The sequence below is a fragment of the Cygnus olor genome, chromosome Z (genome assembly GCF_009769625.2).
Source record: "Cygnus olor isolate bCygOlo1 chromosome Z, bCygOlo1.pri.v2, whole genome shotgun sequence".
In the NCBI taxonomy this organism is placed as follows: Eukaryota; Metazoa; Chordata; class Aves; order Anseriformes; family Anatidae; genus Cygnus; species Cygnus olor.
The window spans coordinates 15995670-16023170 of record NC_049198.1 but is presented as its reverse complement, the minus strand read 5'-3'; the positions used below and the strand labels follow the sequence as shown (position 1 = coordinate 16023170).

Genomic DNA, 27501 nt, shown 5'->3' with positions numbered 1-27501 from the left:
AGGGTGGCTTAGGCTGTGGTTCCTGCAAAAGTTTTGATGTGAGACACATGCTGAGCTGCTCAGCCTTGTTAAGGCTGAGGTGTATTGGGCCATTTCCAGAAGCACTCTATGTAAGCATCCCTCATGGTAATGTTAGATTTTAAAACAGAAAATGCAATTTTATGTACAAATCTGATATAAAATTATCTTTGGGCATTTGGATACAGTTCCCAGAATATATAGTTGTATATTCACAGCATTTTGTTTTGTTGTTAGTTTTGGTTGTTTTATTTTTAGAGACTTCTTTGAACACCATTTATTACCAGTCAATAAATCAGTGCAATGGGCTGGATACTGATCTACATCGAGACGTGTGTTTATCATTTTTACTTTGTCCAGATAACCAAATAATTGTTAAACAGACATTCTGCTCTCTCTTTTTCAGCTCCATGGTGCAATGTTTGGAAGCGGAATCTACCTTAGTCCATTATCAAGCATATCATTTGGTTACTCAGGTGATATTTATAAATCACTCTAAAATTGGAGAAATATAGGGGGGTGTCTTAGTCTACTGCTCTTCTTACCAGCTTCACTGTTTACAGTACTGTAGTATTTATCTTTGTAGACCAAGCTTAGATTTTCTCTCTTTTTAATAAATTATTTTTTCCCTTATTAAATACCTATCCTCATTTTCAAAGGTGCTGAGTACCTTGAAAGCTTGAAGTAAATAGTAGCTAGAGTTGGATGCTGTTTGTAATGAAGCAGGTCTTGACTATGCCATGGAAGTCCAACTTTGTGATATCTTTTTTATTGGTATCTGCCTAAGTTCATCTAAAACTATCCACATAGTTATAGGCTTTTAGGATCTGATCTGACAAAACAAATATTCATCAACAGACATGTTCTACAGCATATGTTTAAGAATATTCCCAAGTATTGCCATGTCAGGGTCACATAAAAGATACAGGATGTGCTCATGTTAGCATGGCAAGGGCAGGAAATATAATTTGTCCCACTAGTAAATCAAAAGTGAGTCATGTAGAGTTTTCTATATAAGAATAAAATCATAAATAGAAGCGTAACAGAAACATGATGTACCAATGTGTACATTGAGAAACATTTGTACAGATTTTAAAGTGCTGTGATTTTCTCCTTTAGTTATATTTACCATTTCCTCACATATAAACATGTGTTCGTGTGCATGTAGATAAATTTAATTTTGAGAGTGTTAGTTATACCTTCTGTTGATTTTAGGTAATGTCACAATTAGTTTTTAGAACTTAGCATTTCGTACTACTATTTACTGAGTTTTAATATCAGCAGACTTTAAATGCACTTCTAGCTTTTCAGAGATTACACAAGTATGGAAGCATTTTAGGACTCACTGAAAGCTCAGGTTGAAGCACCATCATCTAACAAAATTACTTTCTTTTTGGACAGCATTGTTTTGTCAATTTCAGTGTGTTTTTTCTCCTCTTTCTGCCTTTCTCAGTCCCTTCCGTCCAGTATCCTCCAGAAAGGAAGTCTATACCTATGAACTATATAATACTTTATGCTAATAAAAAGCACAACAGAGTCTATACTCCTCATTACTTCATAGACTTACATTTTGCCATAATTCAGTCTCTGTTTTCAAGCTGTCAAGAAATGTGGGAGAGTGGAAAAGAAAGGATGTCTGTAATAGCATACAGTACAGGAATTTTACATAAACACAATGTGATGAATGTATGCAACATCTAAGGCACAAACGTAGATGTTTAAATTTCTTGGATGGAAATTTCATCCAAACTGGCTGACTAATAATATATTCAGCTGTAGATAAATTATTTAAACCTAGATAGACTTTAAAACTACCTCTAAACTTTAAAACTACCTTTAAAACTACCTCTAAATAACTACTATTGAAAATTTTATTTGGATTTACTAAAAGTATAAATAATGCTAAAGATGAATATATAAAGTTCTTTCTCATGATATTACTGTCCCTCCCACAGTAAATCAGACTGTTATTTCAGCCTGAGTAGGGTCAGTTAAACTCAAGACATTCTAAGATGCAACTCTGTTAAACAATGACCTAAGACATCCTGAGCTGAATTCAGTGTCATTTAATCTCACTTTCCTACCTGCTTGGTGCTAATTTGGCTTTCCCAAGCTCTTTGCAACACATGCAGGTATACAGGTAATTTGCAGGATTAAATCAAATTATCTCTGACAAAGAGAGCTGTCTACCAACAAAAACTACCTTTCTGGCTGCCGTGAAAAGGACTGTGTGTGATTCCCACCATGTTACCACTTGCATTCTCCATACTTAATTTCGGTTATTGTTGCATTTATATACCAGGGTATCTTACGTTATTTTAATATCTTAGGGATGAACAAGAAGCAGCAGAAGGTGTCAGCTAAAGATGAACCAGCTTCAAGCAGTAAGGGCAGTAACACATCACAGGTACAGTAGTATATCAACCATCTCTGGAAGTTTTATGGTTTTATGTTTGGGAACTTGATATCAGAAAAGAAGGCAATATTCCCTTTGTGAAGGTTAACAATTTTTTTATATTGAATGAAATCGACAAGTCCAGAGACTGTAACCATCAAATACAGCCCAATTGTTTTTAGTAAGAATTTATGGAGTGTAGTACAGGCCCCTGTACCCTTCTTTTCCAAGCAGAAGTATTTGGGAAGAGAACAACAACAAAATACAGATGGCGTTATGACCCTTAGCAAGTCCTTGCTTTTTGAACTCCAGAATTTTTACTGAAAAACAATGCAAAAAGAATTGAAAATGGTTATTGCTGGAAAATTAGCGTAGTATTTCACTTATACCAAGTCATGTGTTGGTTTGTTGTGGTTTTTTTTTTTGTTTGTTTTTCACAGTTTCTGCACATTAGACCACTATAATTCTGCTTTATTTAAAGCAAACTCATAACAATTATGTATAGGACTAAATGCTGAGAAATTACATCTTACATCTGTCTTTATTGTTAACACACAAGAACTATAGGATAATCTTGCTTTGAAGAAAGGTTGGTATGTAAGTGCAGAAGCCATCAGAAATGAGTAGGCCAGCAGTATCAAGGTAGTAGCCAAAGAATCAGTGATCAAATTCACTGTGTTTCTTTTGTTTTTGTGTAATTTGTTTATCAGTAGCACTCTGATATTTCTAGTACTCTTCTTGATTCTATAATAATTAGTAAGCTTTCTTTCAGGGTAAAGGAGTTCAAATCTTTCCTATGATAATCAAAAAAAAAAAGTTTTAGAATGAAACCTCTATCTTTGCTATCTTTGCTTTATTAATAAACCACTGACAATAGCAGCTTTACTACTTTTTCACTGTTTGCCTTACAGCACTAATTAAGTTTTCTCTTTTTTTTTTTTTTTTTTTTTTTATCTCAGTCACAGAAGAAAGGACAACAGTCACAATTTTTGCAAAGCCGTAACTTAAAATGCATAGCCTTATGTGAAGGTAAGCTGAAAGTCATTGAAAAACCGTTTTATTCATAGGCACAGTGACACTGTATATAAATCAGTGTGAACTTGAGTTCCAGAATTGGTTGGTCTTAGGTCAGAAACAATTGGTAGGTATATAACAACTTGTTTAATAATCTCTGTATTTCAGTTCGGAACACTTCCTTGTTCAAAGAAAACCTGTAACACATCCCGATTTTTTCTGAAATAATCATATGCACAAAGTGACTGATCATCCAGTCTGTCTTTCAAATATGATCATATTCCTAAGTCATCAATATGGTCCAAAGAAAGTCTTTATTTGAAATGGTGACTTCTTGCAAGCATTTAATAAATACGTTGAAAACAAAATTCTGAGAAGCAGGTGGTTTCCTATTGAATTTCAATTAATTTTGCACTTCTCAGGCAAACGTGTTGTTCATCTGGTAGCCAGCTTGTTGTTCTGGACTGCTTCAGAATTTTTATGAAGTTAAAATCCATTGCATATGATTACAATTATTCCTGAAAGACTTGGCTATTCTTTTAGTAATTAATGAAAACAGCAGCTTCTGAGAAAAAAAAAAATAAAAATATGAAATTTGAGTAAGAACAATTGGTAATGAGTCTCATTGGCCAAACGAAAAGAAATCATGTTAAACTCAGCTTGACCTCCATTTTCAGCATTTGTTTATTTTAAAAAGTAAAAATTAAGACATGGTAGAAAAGGTGTTATTTCAAAATGAAAACTATTTTTATGCTACTTTTAAAAATAATTATTTTTCAGATGTTCAATTAAAGTATTTAATATGATTAAGGCTGTCAGTCAACATGAAACTTAAACATGATCTGGATAGGAAAATATACAACTTTATGACTGTAGCTTTCAGAAAAAGCTATGAAATGAATCTAGGCTTTACTAGAATTTACTTTTAAAAATGCTTGAAGTTTCTAAATATAAATTACATCTTTATCTTTCCCAAGTATTAATACGGGATAGAAGAGATGAATATGTAGGACTTTGTTATCTCTGTCATTCTTCCTTTGCATTTCTCAATGGATTGTGAATGTTGTATGGGTTAAAATATATGGTAAAACATATTTTACTTTATTAGAAAATTATTTACTATATTTATTACTTCACTTTTCTTTGCAAAGTGTTTGGGAGAAGGTGTCTATCAAATATAGATTTGAAATAAATTACAACAAATAAATGTCTGTTTAAAAAATAAAATTAATTGAAGAAATAACGTAAAAATCTGGTATGCAGTTATTCATGGCAGTGTTTAGATGCATTTAGAGAAACTTCTTCAAGTATAGATTCATAGCAAAGCTACTACCTAGAAATAAGAATGTTATTTTGAATGTGTTGTTCTCATTATGCTGTTAAACAGCCTATCATTAAATACATTGCTGTTTTCTAAATGTTGAGCAGGTTTTGGCAAGCTTCACAATCCCCTTGATTATACTTGGTGTGCTTAAGTTTTTAAAAATATTTGGTAGTATTGCAAATCCCAAATCTTTGGCATCTCAGTTTGAGGCGCTGTCTTTTACATCTTACTGTTGTCTCAGCCACCATGAAACACAAACATGTCTGTGCCAAAGGCATTAGTTGACTCAGATCCTCCTTAACAGCCCTATGTCCATTTAAAATCAGTTTTTAATAAGCATACTTTTTCATTTTTCTTGTTTACTAGGCTCCAGAGCAGGTTTTGGGCCTTCAAAGAACTCTGTTTATGAGACGTACCAAATGATCATAAAAGCCAACCTTAGTTTAAAATCATTTCTTAACGAGCTGGCTCCCATACATCAAGCATTTGTGTTTTCTGGAAAGTAGAATGTATTTTGGAAACAAGAATCCAGTTCGTCTGCCTGTTTGTACTAACAGCCAGCTTGGATACTACACTTGGCCACAGACATGCACTGGAAAACTCAACATTCCCACAAAGCTATTTAAAGTGTGTAAAAAAGCAAAGATTTTAAAGCAGTATTTTCCTGACATGTTTTGATCACTATGAAATTTATTCTTTCCCTGATAGTGATAACCTCATCTGATCTGCACAAACATGGGGAGATATGGGTAGTTCCCAATACAGATCATGTGTGTACAAGATTTTTCTTTGTGTGAGTACAAACCTTCTTTTAACATACATCTGTCTTTTCTAGGCCTTTGTCCACATGATCCTGACAACAGTTGGAAATGAAATAGATAAAAGTTATTTCTTTATAATTCTTTAGAGAATTGCTTCAGTTTTTACTTATGTCTATAATTAATTTTGATAGAAAATACATTAGTGACAAAGATTTAGTAGTCACTTTTATAAAGAAAAAAATGCAAGGAATGGAGCGTTACTGATTTTTCCCACTCTATAGCATTACCTCATGTTGCAGTAAGTCTCTCTATCTATTGCAAAATCTCTCTTCTATTCAGGTGTATGATTGAAAGCTAAAGAATTCATTAATGAGAAAAAGCTTCCTATCTGTGATTTGAGCGTTTTCTCTATCAGCTATGACTTGTCAGCTATACGTTGACACAGATTTTAGCCCCGCAAAAAAAGTCATGCAAACAAGTGGAGAAGCACAGACTTCAGATTCACCAGCTCTGAGGGTTTGCAGTGATTAGGATTTCTTTATCTATGCAAGTCCTTAATGCAGATGGGTTCTTACAAGGATGAAACCCTGGAAGATTTCATGGTGTCACCTCTAAGTGGAGGTCCTCTTGTGACAAGAGTTTGGGTGCCACAGGCATTGCAGTGCCTTGTGCATGCTTTGGTACCAGCCTTGTGCAGGGTGGTTCAGGAGCAGCCACAGAAACAGCCCTTTCCTTTATACATCCACCAAGAGGGGAGCTGCTAATGCATTTCCATGGACCCAGTACTGGCAGCACTGCAGAATTCCCAGTGGGCTGTTCAGCCTCAGGTTTTCAATGCCAATGAAAGTCCTACCACCATTCACTCTCTGGAGTTTAGGATCTGCATGTAACAATGAAGTAGAACATTTGAATAGTAAGCATGTTAAAGCATAGAATAAATGCTTTTGATTATTGAATAAAACAGGGTTTTGAATGTTTTTAGGTAGACTAATAAAACACTAACTTGATTTTATTTTCTTTACTTTTTTGTTTTTAGTTACGAAGATGGTCAAGTGGGTGATACAAGTATAAACACACAGGAACCAAGCATTCATAAAGAGATTCTTCGAGTCATTGGCAATCAAACTGCTACTGGTTAAAAGGACCACTGTTATTTAATTGATGATTTGGAAGCCTTCCTCAGTCTCAAAGCTGGATTTTGAACTGAAGAAGATGCAAAAAACTAATTTATTATTATTATTCTAAGCAAATTAACCCTTTGAATACTTACTGTTTTCTTACTTAGTATTTCTTATCTCATCAAAATATCTGAGATGCTATGAATTAGCAACTGTAGGGTGCAAAGTACATACTACAACTAATAGTAATTAAACAGGCATTTGGGTTGCTCACAATAAACAGACTTTAAAAAAGGAGTTTTGTGCGGATATTTTTATATTAAACTCTTCAATTGGAGGTTTTAGTACTGTATACTGGTATTTTAAATTTAGAATGAGAGAATTATAAGCAAGAGAGAAGATTTTATAGCGGAGAACCTGCATTATACAGGATACTTTGCAATAAGTAAAATATTCTCATATTTAAACACAATAAAAGGTTGCCTGGAACATGTCAAATTAAAGAGATTGGTTACCTGCAGCTATCTTTGATTCATTTTATTTTACAAAGGTATAGCCAGGATTTAGAGTCAAAAGGTTAAAACAACAATATATTTTTGACGTAATGAATGAAACAAAGTAAAGCAATGACTCTGACAATGTATGTTTAGTTTTTTTATCCTCTCTGGAAACGCTGTCTTATCCATTAAGCAGCTCAATTATATTTTTTAATTAAACAAGATTAGCAAACACCTGGAAATCGAGAAGCTGTTAACTTTCTTTCTTTCTACAAGTTTGGTTTTTATACGCAGGATTTTACGGTTTCTTCAGATCAACAAAGTTCTTTAATGTTTTCATCCTAACATTAGCAAGATTGTTCTGTGGCTAAATTTATCCAAATAAGTAAAAGTACCTGCTAAATTAGAGCTTTAATATGATTGGGTTGATTGTTGGTACATCAGAAACTATAAAAAAACGCAAAATTTTACTGGCTTTCTCTATGTGAAATAGTTTTATTAATTTATTTCTAAGGAAAAACAAATCAGTTAAAGTCTCTGTCCTTTAAACTAATTGTTTTTTTTTCCAAGTAAGCATGATGGCAACGTAGATGGGGCCCAGTCTCCATGGCATAAAGAATATCCTGTGCCCTCAGCAGCTCTCGCATTAGTTATCCTTCACCTGGCGGTACAGGCCATCAGAGAAAGTAAAAAGAGACTGAGTCACCTATTACATGGTTTTTGTTTTTAATAAAGATACTGAAGAGCCAAGTAGAAGCATAGCAGAGAGACCAGCTAGTGGTTTTTTTTTTTTTTAAACAGAACTCCATTAGGGAGATAATGTTCACATTTACTGGTAATGGGTGATTCCCTGTTTTTAGTCCCAAGTTATACTCCCATATTCCTTGCTGCAATTGAAATGCCCTGCAAGTAAAATAATATTATTGGGACATACTTAAAGTCTTTTTTTAGCATTCCAGACTTATTTGCTGGTGACCTCCATTTTTCTGGGTTCACACCTGACCTGCCAACCCAATTCTATTTTCAAAACTCATTTTGCTATTGAATTTTTGTTGACTTTCACTCTCATTTGGTGGACACCTCATGTGAGAACCACTACTCTAATTGTTATCTTTTGTGACACAGGTTAACTTCTTGAAACAAAGAGGATTCCTGAAATTTATCTATCTACATAAAGACTGCATTAGGTTATGTAGCTGCACAAAATCAGCATAATTCAGAAGTAGAGCTGAAAATCTGGAATACCCATCCCCCCATATTTTGTCCTGCAATATGTGTCTGAATCTCTCTTTTTGCAGAACACGGAAAGAGACTAGAAAGCAAGTCCACAAATTGCCCTGCAAGTCCTGCATTGACTTGCTGGCTGACCGTTCACCTTTCTGAGAGACCTCAAAAAAATAAAAAAGAACAGAAGATGACCATGAATGAACTGGAGAAGTCAAGTAAGTAGTCCCCTTCCCAGTCCCCTCAAGTTACAGCAGGGTCATAAATGAAGCCTTTCGAAGAAACCTTGAGTGTAGCTATTGGAGTGAGTTAGCCTTGCTTTGCACAGTGGTGTCATGATGCTGACCATGTGTGGTGCCCTAAGTACAACCACTGGAAAGGGAGAGAAAATACGTCTGCCAAATTTTAAGACTGCTCAGAAGATTGTCTTAAATGTATGAGAGGAAGGAAGGGAAAGTGGAAAAAAGCAGGCCCTAGAGATGTAGGAGGAGACCTTGCTGTTATAGAGGGCCTGTTTCAGGGATTATCAAGGGGCCTGGCTGAAGTATAGGGGTGAAGGGGGATGACCAAGAGTAAAAGACAATATGATGAGCACAGGCAATGGGATCTGAAGGGGCAGGTAGTTTGTTGGTAGGAAAGCTTAAAAAACAACAACAACAAAAAGTGTTAGCAGCTGAGGTCCCACCCTTTGTGTGGTGAGAAAACATGGGTGTAACAAAGCTGCAGCATGGGGAGAAGTACAGCATTGTGCCCTGGGGAAGCTGAGCCACCTTGAGAGGTGGCAAGGATGTCTGGGACACTGCAAGGACACAAGCCCAGTGTCGCACACAAAGCAATGGAATTAAACAACGATTCATTTGCTACACAGTAACTCAGTCAATTTTTTCCTGAGCCAAAACACTAATGAGAAACTTCTTGGTGTTATGTTGCCTGCTGGTGAAAACGAATCTTCAGATTGTACCTTTAGCAAAATGTTAATTCTCATTTTTTAAAGGTGAAGGAAAAAAGAGAGGTTCTCTGTGGATTTGTTAGTCAAAAACAAAATAGCCCTTCTGTAGCAGACTTCAAAACTGAAGCAAATACTTGCTCACCGAGAACTAGAATGAGTGAGCCTGAGGAGGAGATTTTATTTGAATGATTTTTGTGTAGCTTTTATCCAAGGCTGGAGTTGCATATTGTCAAATTCTTACAAATAATAATTTGCATGGATTCCAGAGGATGAGAAACAAAAAGCCAGGATCATCTGAGAAAAGGCCCTGTGTTATCCATAAAGCCCTTGCATTTGCCTTCCTCTGCTGTCATGCGCATGTACTGATGATAGAGTAACCTTTATAACTCCTACTGTAAAAATATAAACCTTTCAAAACTAGCTTTTAACCCCTGAGAAAAAAGAGACCTGGGCTCTTACTATTTGCTTGGTAGAAATCTCCATGAAGCCATATCTATCTAGCTGTGACCATGTCCAGCATGGCACAACCAAGGGAATTCTTGGGAAGGAGCTTTGTAACTTCCTTCTACATCAGACACCAAATTACAAGCCCACAAATATGGAAAGTTAAATGGAAAAAATCTGTTAATCCCTTAATGTACCACCCTAATTATAAATTGCCATATTCGTACTTCTATAAGTATTTTAAATATTGAGAAAGGAATAAAAAAAGATACTTTTAAACCTTTCTTGAAATTCAGACTGATATTTAGCATTCAAGGGGTTAAGCAATTTGGGTTATTTTCTTACTGTATCTATAATCAGCATAGCTCTATTTTCTTCAGCAGTGCTACACTGTTCTGATCACCTGAGTCTTTGGCTCTGCGTTACTTATCATCAAATAGTCAGTTTGTGTAATATTCTGCTTAACGTTTTACAGGAACTAGTTGATGACACCAGAATTGTTCATGCTTGTGTGTTCTCTAAAGCCCTTAAAAAACTCTTACTGATGCTGTATAATTTTAATATTATAACTGTTGGTACTAAAAATGCATCTGATGAAATAATGCTAAGATTATGCTTTTGTTAATACAAATATAAGACCACTTCCAAAAGAAGACTTTGTGCTTAGATCAATTGTACTGTGCTTATAAACCACTTCTTACTGTGGAAATAATTAGCAGACAACTGAATGAAGAGAATCATAATTTTAGAAGAAACACTAAAAAACTAAACAAATACAGAAAGAGTGTCTAGTTACTTTAGCATTATATTAGTTTAAATGGATTTCTTCTTGGCTGTAAAAAATGTAAGATAAATAAATAGAATACTTCTTGTGACTGACAAGAGAAGAAACTCTACCAGAGCAAAAGCACTCTTTAATCTTAGCATTTTCAAAACATACAGGTTTGGGGGCTGATCCCACATTGTGCTGATACCCACTGCAGGTGCTGGGAGCTAGGCCCTTGAACAAATAGAGGCGTTTTTTGTACTCGTCGTTCCTCACTCTCATGGTGTTTTACAAGCGCCTCTGATGCAAAGACCTATGGCAGCTGGCATCGGCGTGCCCGGTCCATGGCTGGTGGGCCATGGCAGGTCTTCTTTGGCTGCCCAAGGCTGGGGTAGCAGCAGAGGCATCACTGGTGAAGGTGGTGGGGAGAAGAGGTGGGAGAGACCCCGGCAGGTAGGCCCAAGCCTCCCCGTGCTTTGCAGGGCCTATGCTTGGCTAGTAGGGCACTGCGGGGCCTATGGCATGGCATGCATAAAACCGAGGGGGCGGTCAGGTGTCCTGCTGGATTTCCTTGTTACAAACGCTACCTCAAGGGGAAAGACAGGCCTGTGGACTAAAGTGAACAAGGCTGTTTGTTTGCAGAGCATGCAGGGTGAAAGCAGTTTGAAAAGTATCTAGAATTCAGGCAGTCAGGGCTGTAATGATAACCAAATTTATTCCTTATAGCACTGAGGAGAGGGATTGTGCTTCAGAGTGGGATAGATAAGTAAAAAAGCAAAGATTTAAAGCAAAGCAGTGCTCTGCACGTGTAGCATCATGTACAATGCACAAGGCTATCACAAGGAGGTTGGGTCTCCTGATTTGGTTTTGGACCTTTTGGGTATGAAGACCCCAGGCTCCTCTGCCTCACCATGGCATCAGCTATGGCCATCTCCAGGCCTGCAGCTGCTTCAAGCAGGCAGAATAAAATACTGAGCTGCTGTTTGGTGTGATGAACGCAATCCTTGGCTGGGTGTTCCTGCTAAACTTTCGTCTGCTGGGGAATGGCGATGATGTAAATTATGACCCATTACACTTTGCATTGGGATTTTGTACACAGTATGATATACTAGGTAGAACATTTTGTCAGGAAAAACAAAACAAAGAATTCAAACAAAAACAAAGTAGTAGTTAGATGAACATATGTAATGTGTGAAAAAGCTGTTGAAGAATAGATTACATTAAACATTTACCAGCAAGTCAGTAGAAATAGTCCTTATACACATTCAAAATCATTTAATGTTCCAAAAATAATTTTTAAATTTACCCAGTATGTGTTGTATCTTTGAATTTTAAGAAGCAGCCACTCTTTTATGTAAACATAAAATATGCCTATGTTTCTTTTAATTCTGCAGCCTTTTTTTCTCCAAATAAATTTGTTAAATTCTGTGCACAAAACATTACCGCAGCCTGCTATTTAGCCTATGGTGCCTTAGAGTTACTACAAATATTTAACAAAATGTACATAATGTAAATACTGCCAAAAGATCACTAAGGCCAAATATTTTCTCTATTCACTTTTTACTGCACTTGCTTTCTATTGCTCTTTAAGCCTCTTTTATCCAGCTTTGTAACAGTTACAACATTGTAGCCAATGTAAATGTTTACTTTCAATAAATCAGAATTTGTTCAACAAGCACTGTGCATTTGGGCACTATTTTGAGAGCTCTGTTCGAAGTTAAAACAGTCTTCTAAGAATTAAAAGGAGTCTCATGCCTTTTCTGGACTTCTGCTAGTCTCAACAAAACCTAAAGCTTATGCCATGCTTCTACACATATGATTGGAGTAAATTTTTTCTGCAGTAATCTTTTTAAAAACGCTTAGATGATCAGTAAAAATAGATTTTCGTGCTCTGTTTATCTGAATGTGTTACATGACTGGTTCAAAATAGAGATACTGGAATTAAAGCAGGATTTTGCATGTATGGTGTCATATAAAATGCACAAGAATGTCTCAAGATGCATTTTATAACGTCTTTTAAAGAAGTCTCTGTGTTTCTGTAGAACTGTTCTTGTCATGGAAAACACAGCAAATGTATGAAGAACCATGTCGTACTTAATGTGGGTATGTTTTAAGTATAAATGCACATCTGCAACTCATAAAATATGCAGACATTTGTGGGACTGGTTATTGATTCAGTGAGTGTACTTTTTTTTTTTTCCTCTGCCTGTGAGCTCATTTTAATTATATGGGTGAATACTGTATCTTTTGAAAGTTTTAGCTTTTGCTTTGTAAAGTTTATTCATTTATTATTGCAGAATTTGGATCGGAAATGTTAAAGTGATACTATTCTGAATGCTGATAAGTATTTTACACAAATATAAATAGAGAAGAAAAAATGTCATTGCTGCACAAATGACTGATCACATAACTTTGATTAGAAGCTACAGGCTGGAACCTGAGTTCTGTAATGGAGGTGTTATTCCTATTTTGGGGACCTTAAATTTGGAAGAAATGGTGACTTCCAAGCTCACAAGCCAAGAGTTGTATGATTAGTGAAATCTCAGACTCCTCTAAAATCAGTACCAACAGATAGCAGAAGGGACAGGATTTGTACCAGCTCTGGCTTAACTGCTGATCTGTTTCCAAACTGCTGCATCTTGTGCTCTCTCAATGTTAATCAATAGTCAATGGTATTCACCTGTTGAGCAGTTTGGTGTGGGACCTGAGAGATAAATAATCCAAATGTTAACTGACAGCAATACAAAATTATTGCAGTGGAGCAGAGCTGCTTTCAAATGGAAATGTTACCTTTTTGACAGGAGGAAAAGCAGAAAAGATCTGATGGCTGTTGGAGAGAGTACATGGCATATTCTTAAAGCTGTATTTACATGTTTGGCCAGCTTCTTTTTTGTGCATTACTGTGCAGTGCAGATTGCAACAAATAATTTTGCACAGATCGCACAGCCAGGACCCCCTCCAAGAGGGATTTGTCAACCTGAAATATTAGCAGGCTGCTTAAATAGAGCTGCAGTAACTAAATAAAGTCAATAGTAGGTGAGGGACACAACTTTGCTATGCCCCAGCTCTCAGCACAGTGCAAGCTCTCTGATTACAGGAGGGAAGAAGTCTTAAGGAGTATAACAAAAGCTTACTTTAGGGCCCAGTGCCTTGCAAAATCCTAGCATCAAAACAGGTGAAAAAGAGCAACAGCATGTGAAAAAAAATACAGTAGATTTTAAATTGTTTTTTTTTATTAGCCCAGATAATAGCTCCCTCAGGATGATTTTCTTAAACGTGGCAAACATTTTCCATTCCAGTATGAGGGGTAGAAGTGTAATTCAACACAAGGAAATAGAAGCGTCTGAACGGGGCGTAAGACCCTTTTAGTAGCAGCACTAAATGTAGCAAGCCCCTGTGCGAGGCATCAGCTATTGGATTTCAGCCAGTTCCAGAAAACTGGCATTTTGCAAAACACTGAAGCAGTGGGAATAACACTAGCAGCAGGAACAGTGACTGCTGCAGAAGCAAGAGCAGCATGAGTCTCGAGAGATCATGTCTGGAAAAAAATACAGGAACTCCTGGCTTAAGGTTTGCTCAACAAAAGCCAGAGTTTATCATCAGCAAAGCAGTTCTAATTTGTAACTTTTAAAGAGAAAGCTTTCCATTGTTTAGGAGAAATGGGGGGAAAAATGTTTGTTTTCTTCACCCTGCTATCCTGTAGCTGTATAGCTCAGTGTAATACCATGCCTGGGGCAATGTCGTACTGTACTTGTGTATAGCAGGCTAAGGTACTTACAGCAAGCAGCAGCAACTTTCCTACAGATCTCAGGCTTATTTAGCCTGAGAATGGCTCATTAGCTGACAATTCCTTGGATCCTGTCTTGTATTTTATTCACAAATTTGGTTAAGTCTGGACAGGTAAAACTGTACAGAAGGGGAATTGGTGGCTGATAATTTCCTCACTGATTTTTAGCTCTGATCAGCTTATTCGTCCCATGTGAGCTGTTGAACAAATAATTTTTCTGACTGGTCGAGAAAAAAATCTTGTTCCCTCCTTCCCTACCAGGCAATAGGGGTTTGGGGGGACTTCTGCTCACAACCATCTGCTGACATTAATTCAGTATGAGGAAGTTTGAGGATGAGAGGGGTCAGAGCCCAAACTAATTTAAACGTATTTATGTGTAAATATATGTGCTTCTGTAATATGTGAATATAAATAAAAAATAGTTCTATTAACTCAAAAGTAAGGATTGGGATATGACTGTTTATAACACTTTTGACAAATGTAGTTTGTTACAAGAACAGGCTTTTTAACAAATACCCACTTGTGGTAGCTTTTGGTAGATATGATTTGCTGTTTTCTGGTGATGACATGTCGTGCTAGAGGCTTCTAAATTCCTGCCCATCAGGTGTTTCAAGGGGTGAGTCATGCCTTTTCTGTACATGCTACTCCTTAGCTGGAGCGTCGATCTTCATGCAATATTCCATCTGTGTATTTTTCCACTCTTTGCCTCTTTACTATCTTTGGCAAACTTACATTTCATGCCTGTCATGCTACTCAGTAGGATGTAAATATTAGGGAGTTAAAATCTGTTCTGTGCTTGCTGAGCTGCTCCTACTTGTAGCATTATTATTATGATTATTATCATTTTCTGCTTTAAAAACATCTTGATTCTTGGCAAATGTTTGTGAAGGAAACTCCAAGGTCTCCCTTACCATCCTTTGTTTAGGTTCCTTCAGATTGTTTGCTTTGAACAATTTATTTTATTTTAATTTTTTTCCCAGCGTCACCTCCTAAGAGTACCAATAGCATTTGGCCCATTTTATGCCCTGGTTATATAGATCTCGGTGTCTGCTAACAACTTACTAAACCTGAGGTATGGCACTGCATCTATCTCTCTCTCTGACAGGCTGGCTTATGTTTTCGCCCAGGTTTTATTGTTGTTTGTTTGTTTTCTTTTGTTTTGCTGTGGTTTGTTTTAAAGTCTTCAGTTGTAATCACTTGCACTACTTTGATGCTGAAAAATTATATTAAAATTGAGGACTTAGGGAGGGATAAGCATTTTGCTATTTGTTTTGTTGTTCAATGATTTTATGTTCTGTATAACTAATATGACCCGAATTTCTAATCCATTGCAATTCTCTTCCCTGTCAAGCCTTTAGAAAAGCTCTAAATATTACTGTTAACTTGCAATACTGAGGATATTTCAGTTAAAATGCAAAAATGTGCAGGCATAAATAATAAAAAAACCTATTGTAATTACAGTCCTGCAATATGAAAAGCATGTGTGCAACCCATTTACGTATACAAGTGAATGAGACTGTGTAGCTGCAAGAGTTTGCAGAGGAGGATGCTGTTAAAGGCTCGGGAGTTTTATATACACAATTTCCTCTCATAATTTCCTTTCATCTATGCACAATTGGTGGTGTAAGTTTCAAATTCTCCCTACCTGTAGTTCTGGCTATATCTTTAAATAGGGTTTAGGTTGGATTGCTGGTCTTTTCCAGATTCTTCTTTTCCCATGTTATTATTAGGAAGCCTTATTGTGGTCTTAGTTACTTTAATGTACGTTATTGATCTGCTAGATTAATCTGCTTAGACAATTTTTATAAATTCATTTGAAATGGGCTTTTTCATCAATCAGCCACCACAAGCATTTGCTTTATTCCTGCAGAGATTTTTTTTTACATTTTTAAACCGCAAGTCCATTTACTTGAATCAAACTTTTCCTTAGAGGACTGAAAGATTTGGTGGCATGTTTGAATGAGAATTTTGAGAATTATGAGAATTTTTACTTGTTTCTTTTTAATTGGAGTTCCCACAGCCTGGGCAGCAGATGCTTTAGTGTACTGTAGCAATCTATTAATTGGTCCAAATGAGGACTGCTTTTATTTTTGTCTTTTTGGGAGGTACCATTGACATATTGATTAAAGCTAAAAAATCTGGCAGTTCTGATCTAATTCTGTTATATGTAAATAATGTTATTTTGTATAAATCTTTTCTTTACATTGGATCTTTGGACATTTCTTTGTGGATCTATACTCACAGATATTCTTGCCAACTCCAGAATGCATGAATGCAACGAAAGAAACAAAGCTACAGTAAGGATGTGGTTCATAGTCCGTGCTGACTCCTGAACTGTGCCTGTAAGTTTTGTGAGTGTTTACAGAGGATAAAACTGTGCAAAGGATCACAATAGCAGTCTCTGAGACGTACAGTCATCCTCAATGCCCAGCAATGTTCTCAAGCCTGTTCAATTTGCTTGTGTAGGCACGGCCATCCTGATCAAACTCAGGAGGTTTGTTTGTCTAGACCTAGGTTTTTGCCTACTCTGTAGCAGTGAAGCTATTCCTTGGTGAAAAATTACATTTCTAAGGCAGTGCTATGCTCACTTTTCACTTTGTACAGTCTCCTGTGGGGAAAGCAAATGCAAAATGGATGAAGGATGCTATTATTTTGATTTATAGCATTATTCCTACCTCCTGAGTAAATACAAGTCATTCCACAGCATTTAAGTCAATTATGATTCAGGCCTCTATAAAGACTTCAATATCAACAACAATAATCTTTGTTTTCTTTAACGATATACACATACATACATATGCATATATCCTTTTTAATTTTGATTGGCGAGACATTGTTTGAATACAGGAAATTTGGCACCATTGTGTTATATAAGGCAGAGATCATCTAAACTAGCAAAGACAGCTGGGCGAGTAGGGCTCAGCCATGAAGTGATTTATTCCGCTGCTCTGCTGAGCAGAGGCTACTGAATCCTGTGGGTGGTTAAAAAAAAAAAAAAAGTGAGCCAACATCCACTGGAAATTTCAGTCTGTATGATAAGAACAGATTCAAAACTAAGCTTCTTGAGGTGCAAGGTTTGTGGTTTAACATATTCCATCCCACCAGCTCCCAAACAGGGATTTGATTAAATACCTGTACTTCTTTTTTTCTTTTTTCTTTTTCACCAGAAACTTTCTCTGGGCATGTAACTATAACCAAAAACTTTTTTGACTGTAAAAGCCATTGCCAGTTAATCACAGCTGTGTCAGTTTAAAGATGTGATTTCCACAACTTAGTCCCTTAGATTTATGATGCACTCTATGATTTTTATTTCCCCCCCACGTTATGAATGCCTCATTTCTCTTGAGGGCCATAAAAACTTGAAAGGTATAGTAGCAATATGCAACACAGACTTCCTTGCACCCTCTTACTGGTCTGCATAAAACCTGAATTGAGGTACTCATTTCCTGCAGTGATTAATCAACATAATGTGATCACTTGATGAAAATCATTCTGTAGCAGTTAGATGTTTTGGAGAAGGGTGGTAGATTTTTCTGTTTGTTTGTTTTCGATTTTGTTTCACCTAGCTCCTTCAGCAGTAAGTGAAATTTGTTCCTTCCTTTTTCTACTGGTGTGAGATCATCTCCGGATATTTACTTTTGATTTGATTTCTTCAGTTCTGAATGTTGGGCCAACCACCCAAAGGCTGCTTAACTGAGGAAGAAGTTTTACTTACAGGATTTTTCCTACAGCCTCCATACTGGACCAGACACCCAGTATGAGAAAGACTTAATGAGAACTGCTTTTCCAAGCTGTTTTGTTTTGGTGTGCAAAGTTAGTGTTTCCCACAGGATGCACCAGAGATCATACCTGTAAATTTGGCCATTGTCTCAGATTCCATCTGAACTGAGAGCTATCTCCAGTCATACCTGAGTCACTGGGTCTTTCACCTTTTCCTGTTTGCCCAGTTATTTTTGCCTTTGCCTTCTGGTGTCTAACTTCAGGATGTTAAAGCTGAACTATTTTAAATTTCAGCTCCAGCAGCTTTGAAGGCTGTCCTGGGGCAAAGCATGCATTCTTGCTCAAGAAAACACTTGGTACTATGCTTACATTTGAAACATTTGCAAATAATATATGTTTTTTAATGCTGTGCTGGAGATGTACTCTATGATGGAGAACACCTAATGGGAAAGGTCACCTAGCTATGTCCAGATTGTCCTGGGCAATCTCTATTGGCTTAAAATCACCTCTCCCTGTGTTCACTCTAGGTAGCGTTGCCTCCCCCTCCTCTTTTGTTTGTGTGTGTTTCACATTCAAACAGGCCTTTGCTCCAGCTGGGTTTCCTTATAACCAAAATAGCAGTCACCAATCACAAGTTTTTAGACAAATGATTCACCTTCCCATGTGGAAAAAAAATGTAAGTCAACAGAAAATAAGCTGGATGTGTACACTCGCTGCTGGAATTAGCACAGTAATATATGAGATATGTATTTTATATTGTTTTGAGATATAACACCAGTGTTGCAGTAGCAAAAATGTGAAGACTGAGCTTTCAGTCACTTCTTTTCAAGCCTTCTTCACATCTGAATAATCAGATCTGGATTCTCATCAGTGCTATGTGACATGAATGCACCCTGCAGTTTACTCCACAGCCCCCTAAAACACATGCTGCACATCCTAAGCTCAGGTCAGAGCCTAGCTTCTGCATGCGTGTATGGTGGTAGAGAGATCTTCCTCGAAAGCCCAGGCTTTTCCCACAGCTGTGCATGCAGCATGTTTCACATATGGGGGAATGTCTCTAAGAAGCTGTGCCTGTTAAAGGGCAGAAATCTCTGAACAAAATGCAACCCCGTGTCAAATGTGCAAGAGCTGGTGGTAGCAATTTATCCTGTTGTGAAAAACAGGAGGTGTTCTGGGGGCTTCCTTCTGTTTCAATAGCTTTTCCATTACCCTTCACCTGCTGCATGACAGCAGTTTTCAAGTCATAGTTAACACAAAGCCATGCCACACAACTCTGAAAGGATGTCAGTCCAGAGACCATATATGTAATATACCCCAAAAGAAAGTGAGGTGAATGCTTATTATATAACACCCCAAACCTTCTTTAGTTTGTAAAAGTGAAAGCAAGTATTTTCTGGGCTGTGTTGGCTGCACCAGCAGAGAGGAGAGAGCTGTTCCTTCAGTTGCCTTAACACCAGTGGAGCAGGGCAGTCCCAGAGGAGAGCAGACTGGAGCACCATGCATGAACCTTCCTTCAGCACCTCCCAAGGGGCTGCCAGCCTGAGAGCTACATTGTACCAAAGAAAAGGTGAAATATGTCCTGCCACAATCTTGTATGTTCTTCACAGTAGAGCAGAAATTATTTTATTAATTGCCACAATCTAAGGAACAGAACAATAGACCCAAACCTTCTGCTAGTGAAAAACTATACTGCTCTTTCATAAAAGCCAACATCATCTCTGACAGTCTTTTTAAGAAGGAAATGAGTCATGTTCAGTTGTTTAAAATAATAGGTAAAACACACCTACCTTTGGTGCTCTGTATTATAGAACTATTTGACTGCGGCTGTCCAGCAGGTATCTAATCTCTGAAAAATATACCATTTCATGTTTTCTGATCACCAATTTTAAGTGAGTCTCGGTTTGTATGTATATTTATGATATCTTTTTACAGGGTGCAACTGTCTCCACACATTGTACCAGAACATGCTCACTCTTGTTTGACTCTTAAGATCCAGTTGTCACCTTCGTCTTCATCCTTTCACAGAATCACAGAATCGTCTAGGTTGGAAGAGACCTCCAAGATCACTGAGTCCAACCTCTGACCTAACACTAACAAGTCCTCCACTAAACCATATCACTAAGCTCTAAATCTAAATGTCTTTTAAAGACCTCCAGGGATGGTGACTCAACCACTTCCCTGGGCAGCCCATTCCAATGCCTAACAACCCCTTCAGTAAAGAAGTTCTTCCTAATATCCAACCTAAACCTCCCCTGGCACAACTTTAGCCCATTCCCCCTCGTCCTGTCACCAGGCACGTGGGAGAATAGACCAGTCCCCACCTCGCTACAGCCTCCTTTAAGGTACCTTTCTGGTTTGTAATCCCAGCCTTTCCACCAAGACCTTGTTAGACTTCCAGAATTTCTCTAGAACCTGAGCAGTAGTCAGAAGAAAGAGGAATGATGATAGACTATAAAGCTGAAGCTCAGATTTTTGAGGTTTTTTTATTTCCTTCTCTTCATATGGACTCATTTATGCCTTTAAAACCAGCTCAGAAAAGTGTTTATTCTTATCACTTGAATAAAATATTGTTTAATACGTTACTTAATACTTAAAATTTTGCTTGCTTCCTCACAGAGTGGTGTATTAAAAACATAATTTTATCCTTGATCTCTTTCATGGTTGTAATATTTGTTCAATGCACAGGTAATGGGAAAAAAAAAAAAAGTAGATAAGTAAGCATTCCTAAGTTTTATTAGGTATTTTTATCTGAAGGGAAATCATGAGATATGCAACAGTAGCAGTTTTCTTCCAAATTTGCTGAGCTGTGGGGTTAGACCTGATACTATTTCCTCTTCCTACTATTGTAAATTTTGGTCATTTGGCTCCATTTTTATTACTGTAATGAATTATGTAAACTGATAATTATCATTATCAGCTATGTTGAGGCATTGAAAAACATTATCAGGTATGGCATTTAGCCGCAAGCTGTATGGCCAAAATACATTTCATGTGTAAGCACTTAAGTACAGGGGGTTTTAAGGATCCATAAGCCCTTAGGTTTAGGTTTTCACTTTATAAATCTTCGAGAGTGCCATCAAGCACAAATGATTAATACACCTTCTTGGCTGGAGAAGGGTAAAATAAATTATCTGTATGAATAACTGAATATTTACTTTTTATGTCTATGAAATGGACAGTTCAAAAAACCTCTGATGTTATTTCATCTACCTTCAGCATTAGCCCAGAGATATTTGATTGTCATCTAATATGATACAATTCTTCTTCCATGTTCTTTGAGTATAAGAACAAGTGTTGTCTTTTCACCAAGACATCATCTGGTATAGGGCTGCAAGAGGATACCAGTTAAGACTCATGATGTGGCTTACAACCTGGACATTTATAAAGCTTACGCTTTAAGAGAATGCTTATTTCACAGTATTTTTATTTATTTTATTTGGAAAGAACACTAACAATGATCTTTAAATTAAGTAAAATCAACTAGATGTATATTGTTATGCCAGTAAATGACCACATATTTGTATATATTAAACAGCAGCAAAGAAGAAAAAGGGTTTCCCCACAAAAAGCCTGGCCCTGACATCTGCATGAGAAATACTATGAGATGCGTTTAGTAGATCTGGCTTTCCAAAATGTGCTACCATCTCACTACATAACTAAAAAATGATGATGTACAAGACAGCCACTCCCAAGCACTCTGTGGTTAGTGTTTGTCATTAGGTTTCCCCTGATTAATCCTTGTTTCTCTCTTTACAGGTATGTAGTTGAAGTGATGTATATTCAAAGGGGGAGGAAAGAAAGACTGGTGGTGAAAGTGGATAGAACTAAAAATTATCTTTAAGAGCTTGGAGCTGTTGTCCAGGGTATAAGAGTAGGTATGGCTGTTCACTTTAAACATACTCTTGTATGGAGCTATTGCAAAGACCACATACACACTTCAAAATGTTTCTGAGAACACAGATTTAGCCAGGTGATCTAGATGGCTTGAAGGCAAAATAATTAATATACTATGCTCAAATACGGTGGCAGTTGTGTTTAAAATACTTTGTAACTATATAAATAAATGTGAAGAAATCCACAGCACATCCTATTTGTTTCTCATCTGTCTTAATTAAAAATGTTTACTGCCTTCTAGGATGTCTTCTTTGTAGCAATGCTTTGATTGTAATGTCTTATTCATTAACAGGTATTTCTTTACTTACATCATCATCATTTTTACCAAATCATAGCTATGAACATATAGACTAATATTTACTTACAGTACTTCTAAGGGAAATATTATCATTGCCTTCCATTTAAGAGAAAGGGAAACTGAGGCACTGAGCAATAAAATGAAACCCAGTTTCCTCAAGCATGGAGTACTACAAGCTGTTCCACATAAAGGCAATACATCCAAGAAACAAATGTAATCATTAAGGCAAAGGTGGAGGCAGTAGTAGTCTGGGAGGCAGGACACAGAATGAACATGAAATAGCAAGCTTTTGATACTGGGCATCTGGATGTCTCATATAATGAAATTTGATTTGTGGGTGGGATTCCTAGATGCTGGCACCTTGCAATTAAACAACATAATGAAGCAGTCTAACAAAACCTCCAGTGTACTGTCCAGCTTCCACGCTGAGCAGCAAGGGAACTTTGGGGTTCTCTGAAGAGGCAAGGACATTTCGGCCAAAACAGTGTTCATGATCTTACTCTTTACTAGAAAAAAGCACCAGCCAGCGTCATGCAACAGAACAGACCTTTCTGGCACATCACAGCAAATTAGTGTCCTTTGTTAAACTGTGCATTTAAATAAACTTCGAATTCACAGTAGGTGTCGCCAGTTCTAACTGATCACCTCTTGCCTAAGTAATTGAGATAATGAATTTAAAGAATAAAGAAGGGAAAGAAACAGGAAAAAAAAATAGTTTTCTTCTGTCTTCCCCCTCTCTTTCTGATAATAAAGAAACCATTTCCTCAGAAAAAACAGAGTAAAAATGGTAGACTCTGCCATGCACAGTGGATAGGCTCTGCCACCCCAGGAGATAGCCTAGGCATCTTGCAATTTTCTTAGTGTGAGCAGGTGTTAGTGTCAGTATATTGCATTGCTTAGAAGTCATTGCAAAACATCTTTTTCTGGTTGTGCAGATAAAGGAAAATGGAAGTGACAAAATTTTATCTTGAAAAATATGCTAAGGAGTAGGATATGTTAATGGAAGCCCTACATACTCAGCAAGAGCTCATTTCTAAGACTTTTGTTTTTCAGTTTATCTGATAAAACAAAAGGTTGTCCTCCTGTCACATGCACAGCAAGTTCTGCAGAGTACCTTAGCACCTTGCTTAGTTTCAGCTTGCCTCTGACAACTTCTTCAGCAAGAAAAATTCTGCATTCTGGACAAAGGTCAAGAATGAAATTTTAAAAAGCATTCAATGTCAAGAACTCCAGTTCCGTCCTGCAAAATTTCTTCAGTTTGTTTGGTTTCAGCAGGACAGGATTTATAATATTTGTCCCTTCTGGGCACGAGCTTGGCAGCTGCCAAGAGTTGGGTGCTGACACTTTTAAAAATTCCTGATTTTTTATTGCCCCAGAAATAAGATTTCACAGGAATCTTTAGAAGAAAGATATTTTTTTTTGGAAAGTGGCAGTGCAGTAAAGCATAAGGGTGTTTTCTTTTTGGTGATACACCGTCTTCTGTGAATTAATATTAAGTAGATACAAATAGGAGCTCAGGAGAAGATTAGGGTGTGGAGGCTCCATGCTGCACATGCAGCAGCCCCAGCTCCCAGTCCTGCTGCAGCACACTGAGCTCTTCGTTTCTTCATTAACAGTCGTTGAAACATACCCATATTTAATGCTTTATTTCAGAGTGATTTGTGTCAGATTTTCCAATGTGGTTGTTATTCTTATATTTTAATTTAGGAAGGAAAACTTTTCCTAATAGAATTTAGTGCTGAGGGAAAATTCTGGCTTTCATTCAGAGACTCTTGAATTTGGTAGATATATTGCATAAAATATACATTAAAATGATGCAAATCTGAGCCACCTACAGTGGAGCTCAAAGTTTTAGGAGAAGGACATCCAAATGGTGTGATAGCTCTGTTAACTTCCTCCTGCACAGTCAGTACTCACACAATGTAAACTTGTGCCCCTTATAATTCATACACTATGGTCACCTCATTCATAATGTTTATTTTATTTTCTCTTTCTGCACTATTCAGGTCATCTGAGGCTCATTCTTAATGAAAGAGTTCATATCCCTTCTTTTTATGCCCTAAATTTTCTTCATATTTTCTGCCCCAAACAGGAGTATAAGTTGATATAATATACTCTCTGAAGAGGATAATAATTCTAGTCTGTGTTGCATTCAGTTTGCAAGCTTTAGTCCAGCCTGCACAGAATACATTTGCTTACCTACTACCGACCCCCTTGCTTACTTTGTAATTTTTTTTTCCTGAAAAGATAACTTTGAGCTTTTTCTCTTTCTCTCTTTCTCTCTTTCTTTCTCTCTTTCTCTCTCTCTTTCTCTTTCTCTCTTTCTCTCTCTTTCTCTCTTTCTCTCTTTCTCTTTTCTCTCTCTCTTTCTCTCTCTCTCTTTCCTTTCCTTCTTTCCTTCTTTCTTTCCTTCTCTCTTTCCTTCTTTCTTTCTTTCTTTTTCTTTCTTTCTTTCTTTTTCTTTCTTTCTTTCTTTCTTTTTCTTTCTTTCTTTCTTCCTTTCTTTCATTCTTTCTTTCTTTCTTTCTTTCTTTCTTTTTCTTTCTCTCTCTCTTTCTCTTTCTTTCTCTCTCTTTCCTTCCTTCCTTCCTTCTTTCTTTCTTTCTTTTTCTTTCTCTCTCTCTCTCTCTCTTTCTTTCCTTCTTTCTTTCTTTCTTTCTTTCTTTCTTTCTTTCTTTCTTTCTTTCTTTCCTTCTTTCCTTCTTTCCTTCTTTCCTTCTTTCCTTCTTTCCTTCTTTCTTTCCTTCTCTCATTCCTTCCTTCAAGTGTCTTGGTCTTGGTATATTAGTCTCTATTACCTCCTCTTACTAAGTCATTCACATTTTATTTTATGAGTATTCCACCTCCTGTCCTGTACCTGATCTCCTTGTGAGAACACCAAAATAAATTTCATTGTGAGAACTTTTAAAAACAGACTTCATTTCAGAGTCATTGTTGTCAGATGAAATCTATGCCAGTGTAATGCAGAGGGAGGCCTAATGATATTTACAGAATTGCCTAAATGACTTAGGAACGTTGCAGTAAGATAAAGCTGCATTCTGCTAGGTACAAATCTAGCTACTTTTGTAAGTAGCCTTTAAAGCCTGGTTCCTTTTCTTTCTGTAGACATGCTTATTAATATTTCCTGCATTGCTCCATTTTGAAATTTGTGCTGATTTCTAAAGCGTTTTTTAATATGTAGTTGCTAACTCCACATCGTCCCATATCATCAGCTGCAGCAGGTTTGAAAGTAGTAATTGGACAAGTAATCCTTTCAGGGGAAAACAGACCGCGTCTGGTTTTAATAGCCTTAACAACACTTATTTCACATTCTGTGCAGTCTCTGAGACTTTGGTAGAGAGAAGAGAGTAGATTTGATAACAGGCAACTCATGAACCTGACAGAGAAACATGAAAAATGATTTTGCCCCCATGTAGATGAACAGTATGCAAAATTAAACTCTTTTTTTTTTTTTTAGAAGGTATAACAATTGGGAATAACGTGAAGTTACCTGTAGATTTCATTCAGTGACTATATGTCTTTTATAAAAAACAGATATAATGCTTGTTAAAGGACCACAGAGTGGTCAGAATGAAACACAGTAAGTGGTGCTATGCAGGAATTCAGATTAGATGGGAATTTTATTTTTCTCAGTATTCAATGTATAAAAGTGTATTAATATTCACTATTCATTATATTAATTATTATATTATAATAAAATTATATATAAATTATTTATATAATAAAATTATTATATTTTATAAAAATTTTATAAAATTTATAAAATTTTATAAAATTTATTTTATAAATGTTTATTTATAAATATATATATATAAATAAATATAAATATTTTATAAAATTTTATAAAATTTATAAAATTATATAAAATTATATAAAATTATAATAAATATTATATTATCAATTAATATTCACTATTGTTGTCAGCTAGTTAGAGAACTGATAAAGACTGTACCTCAGAAATATATTGTTATAGACATCTGCCTAGAAGTGGTTGGTAACTACATGAATGTGCAAGAATTTGCCAGATAGGGCTGTCCAAATTCACTGATGATGAAGCCCAGTCTTCAGGTGGATTCTAAGTCAGGGATGACCAAAACAAATTAATATATTTCCGTGCACAACAATTTATGTAGGAGTAACATTATTTATTTATTTATTTATTTTTACAATAGGATTTGCTCTTATTGAGACATCCGTTTCCTCAAAAATGAGTAATGAGGTGAGAAAATATGCCATTATTTACAAATTATTTCCACTGCAAAAGAAATTTTGGGGTAGTTTTGGGCAATCCATGAGAATATCAAATCTGTTCTCAGCTGTAGTCTAGAAGACAAATTAAATGATAGGAGTTGCTGAGAAAGGATTTCAGGGTGAAACATGGATCATTGCACTAAAGGCACCTGTGTTCTGCATGCTCTTCAGGTACTGAGATCAACAATGTTATAATAGACGTAGGAATAATGCAGGGGGAAGGGTATGGCTAGAAAACCCGTATGATAAACAACTCTTCAGCTTATGATAAAGGTGCTTTTAAGGGGAAAAGTTGTATAAAGTTGTTGGCACCATAGAGAAGGTGAATTGAAATGATGCATTATCATTTCTTAATACAAAAGCACTACAAGGTACATAATAAAATTACAAAACCAAACACAGAAATGAGTTGCCTTCCACTTGATGCATCATGAAATTTTGAAATGCATTGCTGTATGATGTGGTGGAAGCCAAAAACATAAATGGGATTAGATAAATTAAGAGAGGGTAAATCTGTCAGATGGTATGATGATCCTGCTTCTATCTGTAGCTCAGAAAGTCCATGTCATTATAGCTGGAACCCAAGAGTTAAATAATATATAAATAAATAAACTACCTTTGTACTTGCCTTGTTTCTGATATTCTTCTCTGTAGGGCTGCTACGAGGCATTGATGTAGCCATGCTACTGAGAAAAGGGTAGATTTTTGTCTGATCACTTTTTTCCTACCAAGTTATATATCAGTTTTGAAATTCACCTAACATTTTCTGATGATATTGGTCTTTACTATTATTTTCCATTCATATCTGATGGATGGCAGGAAGAAATATTTTCATTACACATTTTACAGTTAAGGTTTTCTGTTGACTCTCAGAAACATTTTGTAACTGTGCTGTTAAATGGATTTATACATTTATATTTTAATTGTTACATAGCTTTTGGATGAACTGTAGAGAGGGAAAACTGTCAGAGAAAAGAGGAAGCAGGTAGCAGCTACCTTAATAAATTGATCTGGCTTCAGCAGGAATGCAGGGATGGACTG

General features: G+C 36.4%; 1 protein-coding gene across 3 annotated transcripts in view; it reads left to right on the top strand.

The window, feature by feature from the left end:
* The window catches only part of PARP8 (poly(ADP-ribose) polymerase family member 8), a 116283-nt gene extending 104098 nt beyond the window's left edge, over window positions 1-12185 (top strand). For all 3 annotated transcript variants that reach the window (XM_040540786.1, XM_040540785.1, XM_040540787.1), the window contains 5 exons: window positions 425-494; window positions 2349-2425; window positions 3373-3442; window positions 5460-5544; window positions 6549-12185. In XM_040540786.1, coding sequence (XP_040396720.1) covers window positions 425-494; window positions 2349-2425; window positions 3373-3442; window positions 5460-5544; window positions 6549-6651 — 405 coding nt within the window. In that variant the 3' untranslated portion in view covers window positions 6652-12185. The remainder of the gene's footprint in view (window positions 1-424; window positions 495-2348; window positions 2426-3372; window positions 3443-5459; window positions 5545-6548) is intronic.
* The last annotated feature ends 15316 nt before the right edge of the window (window positions 12186-27501 follow it).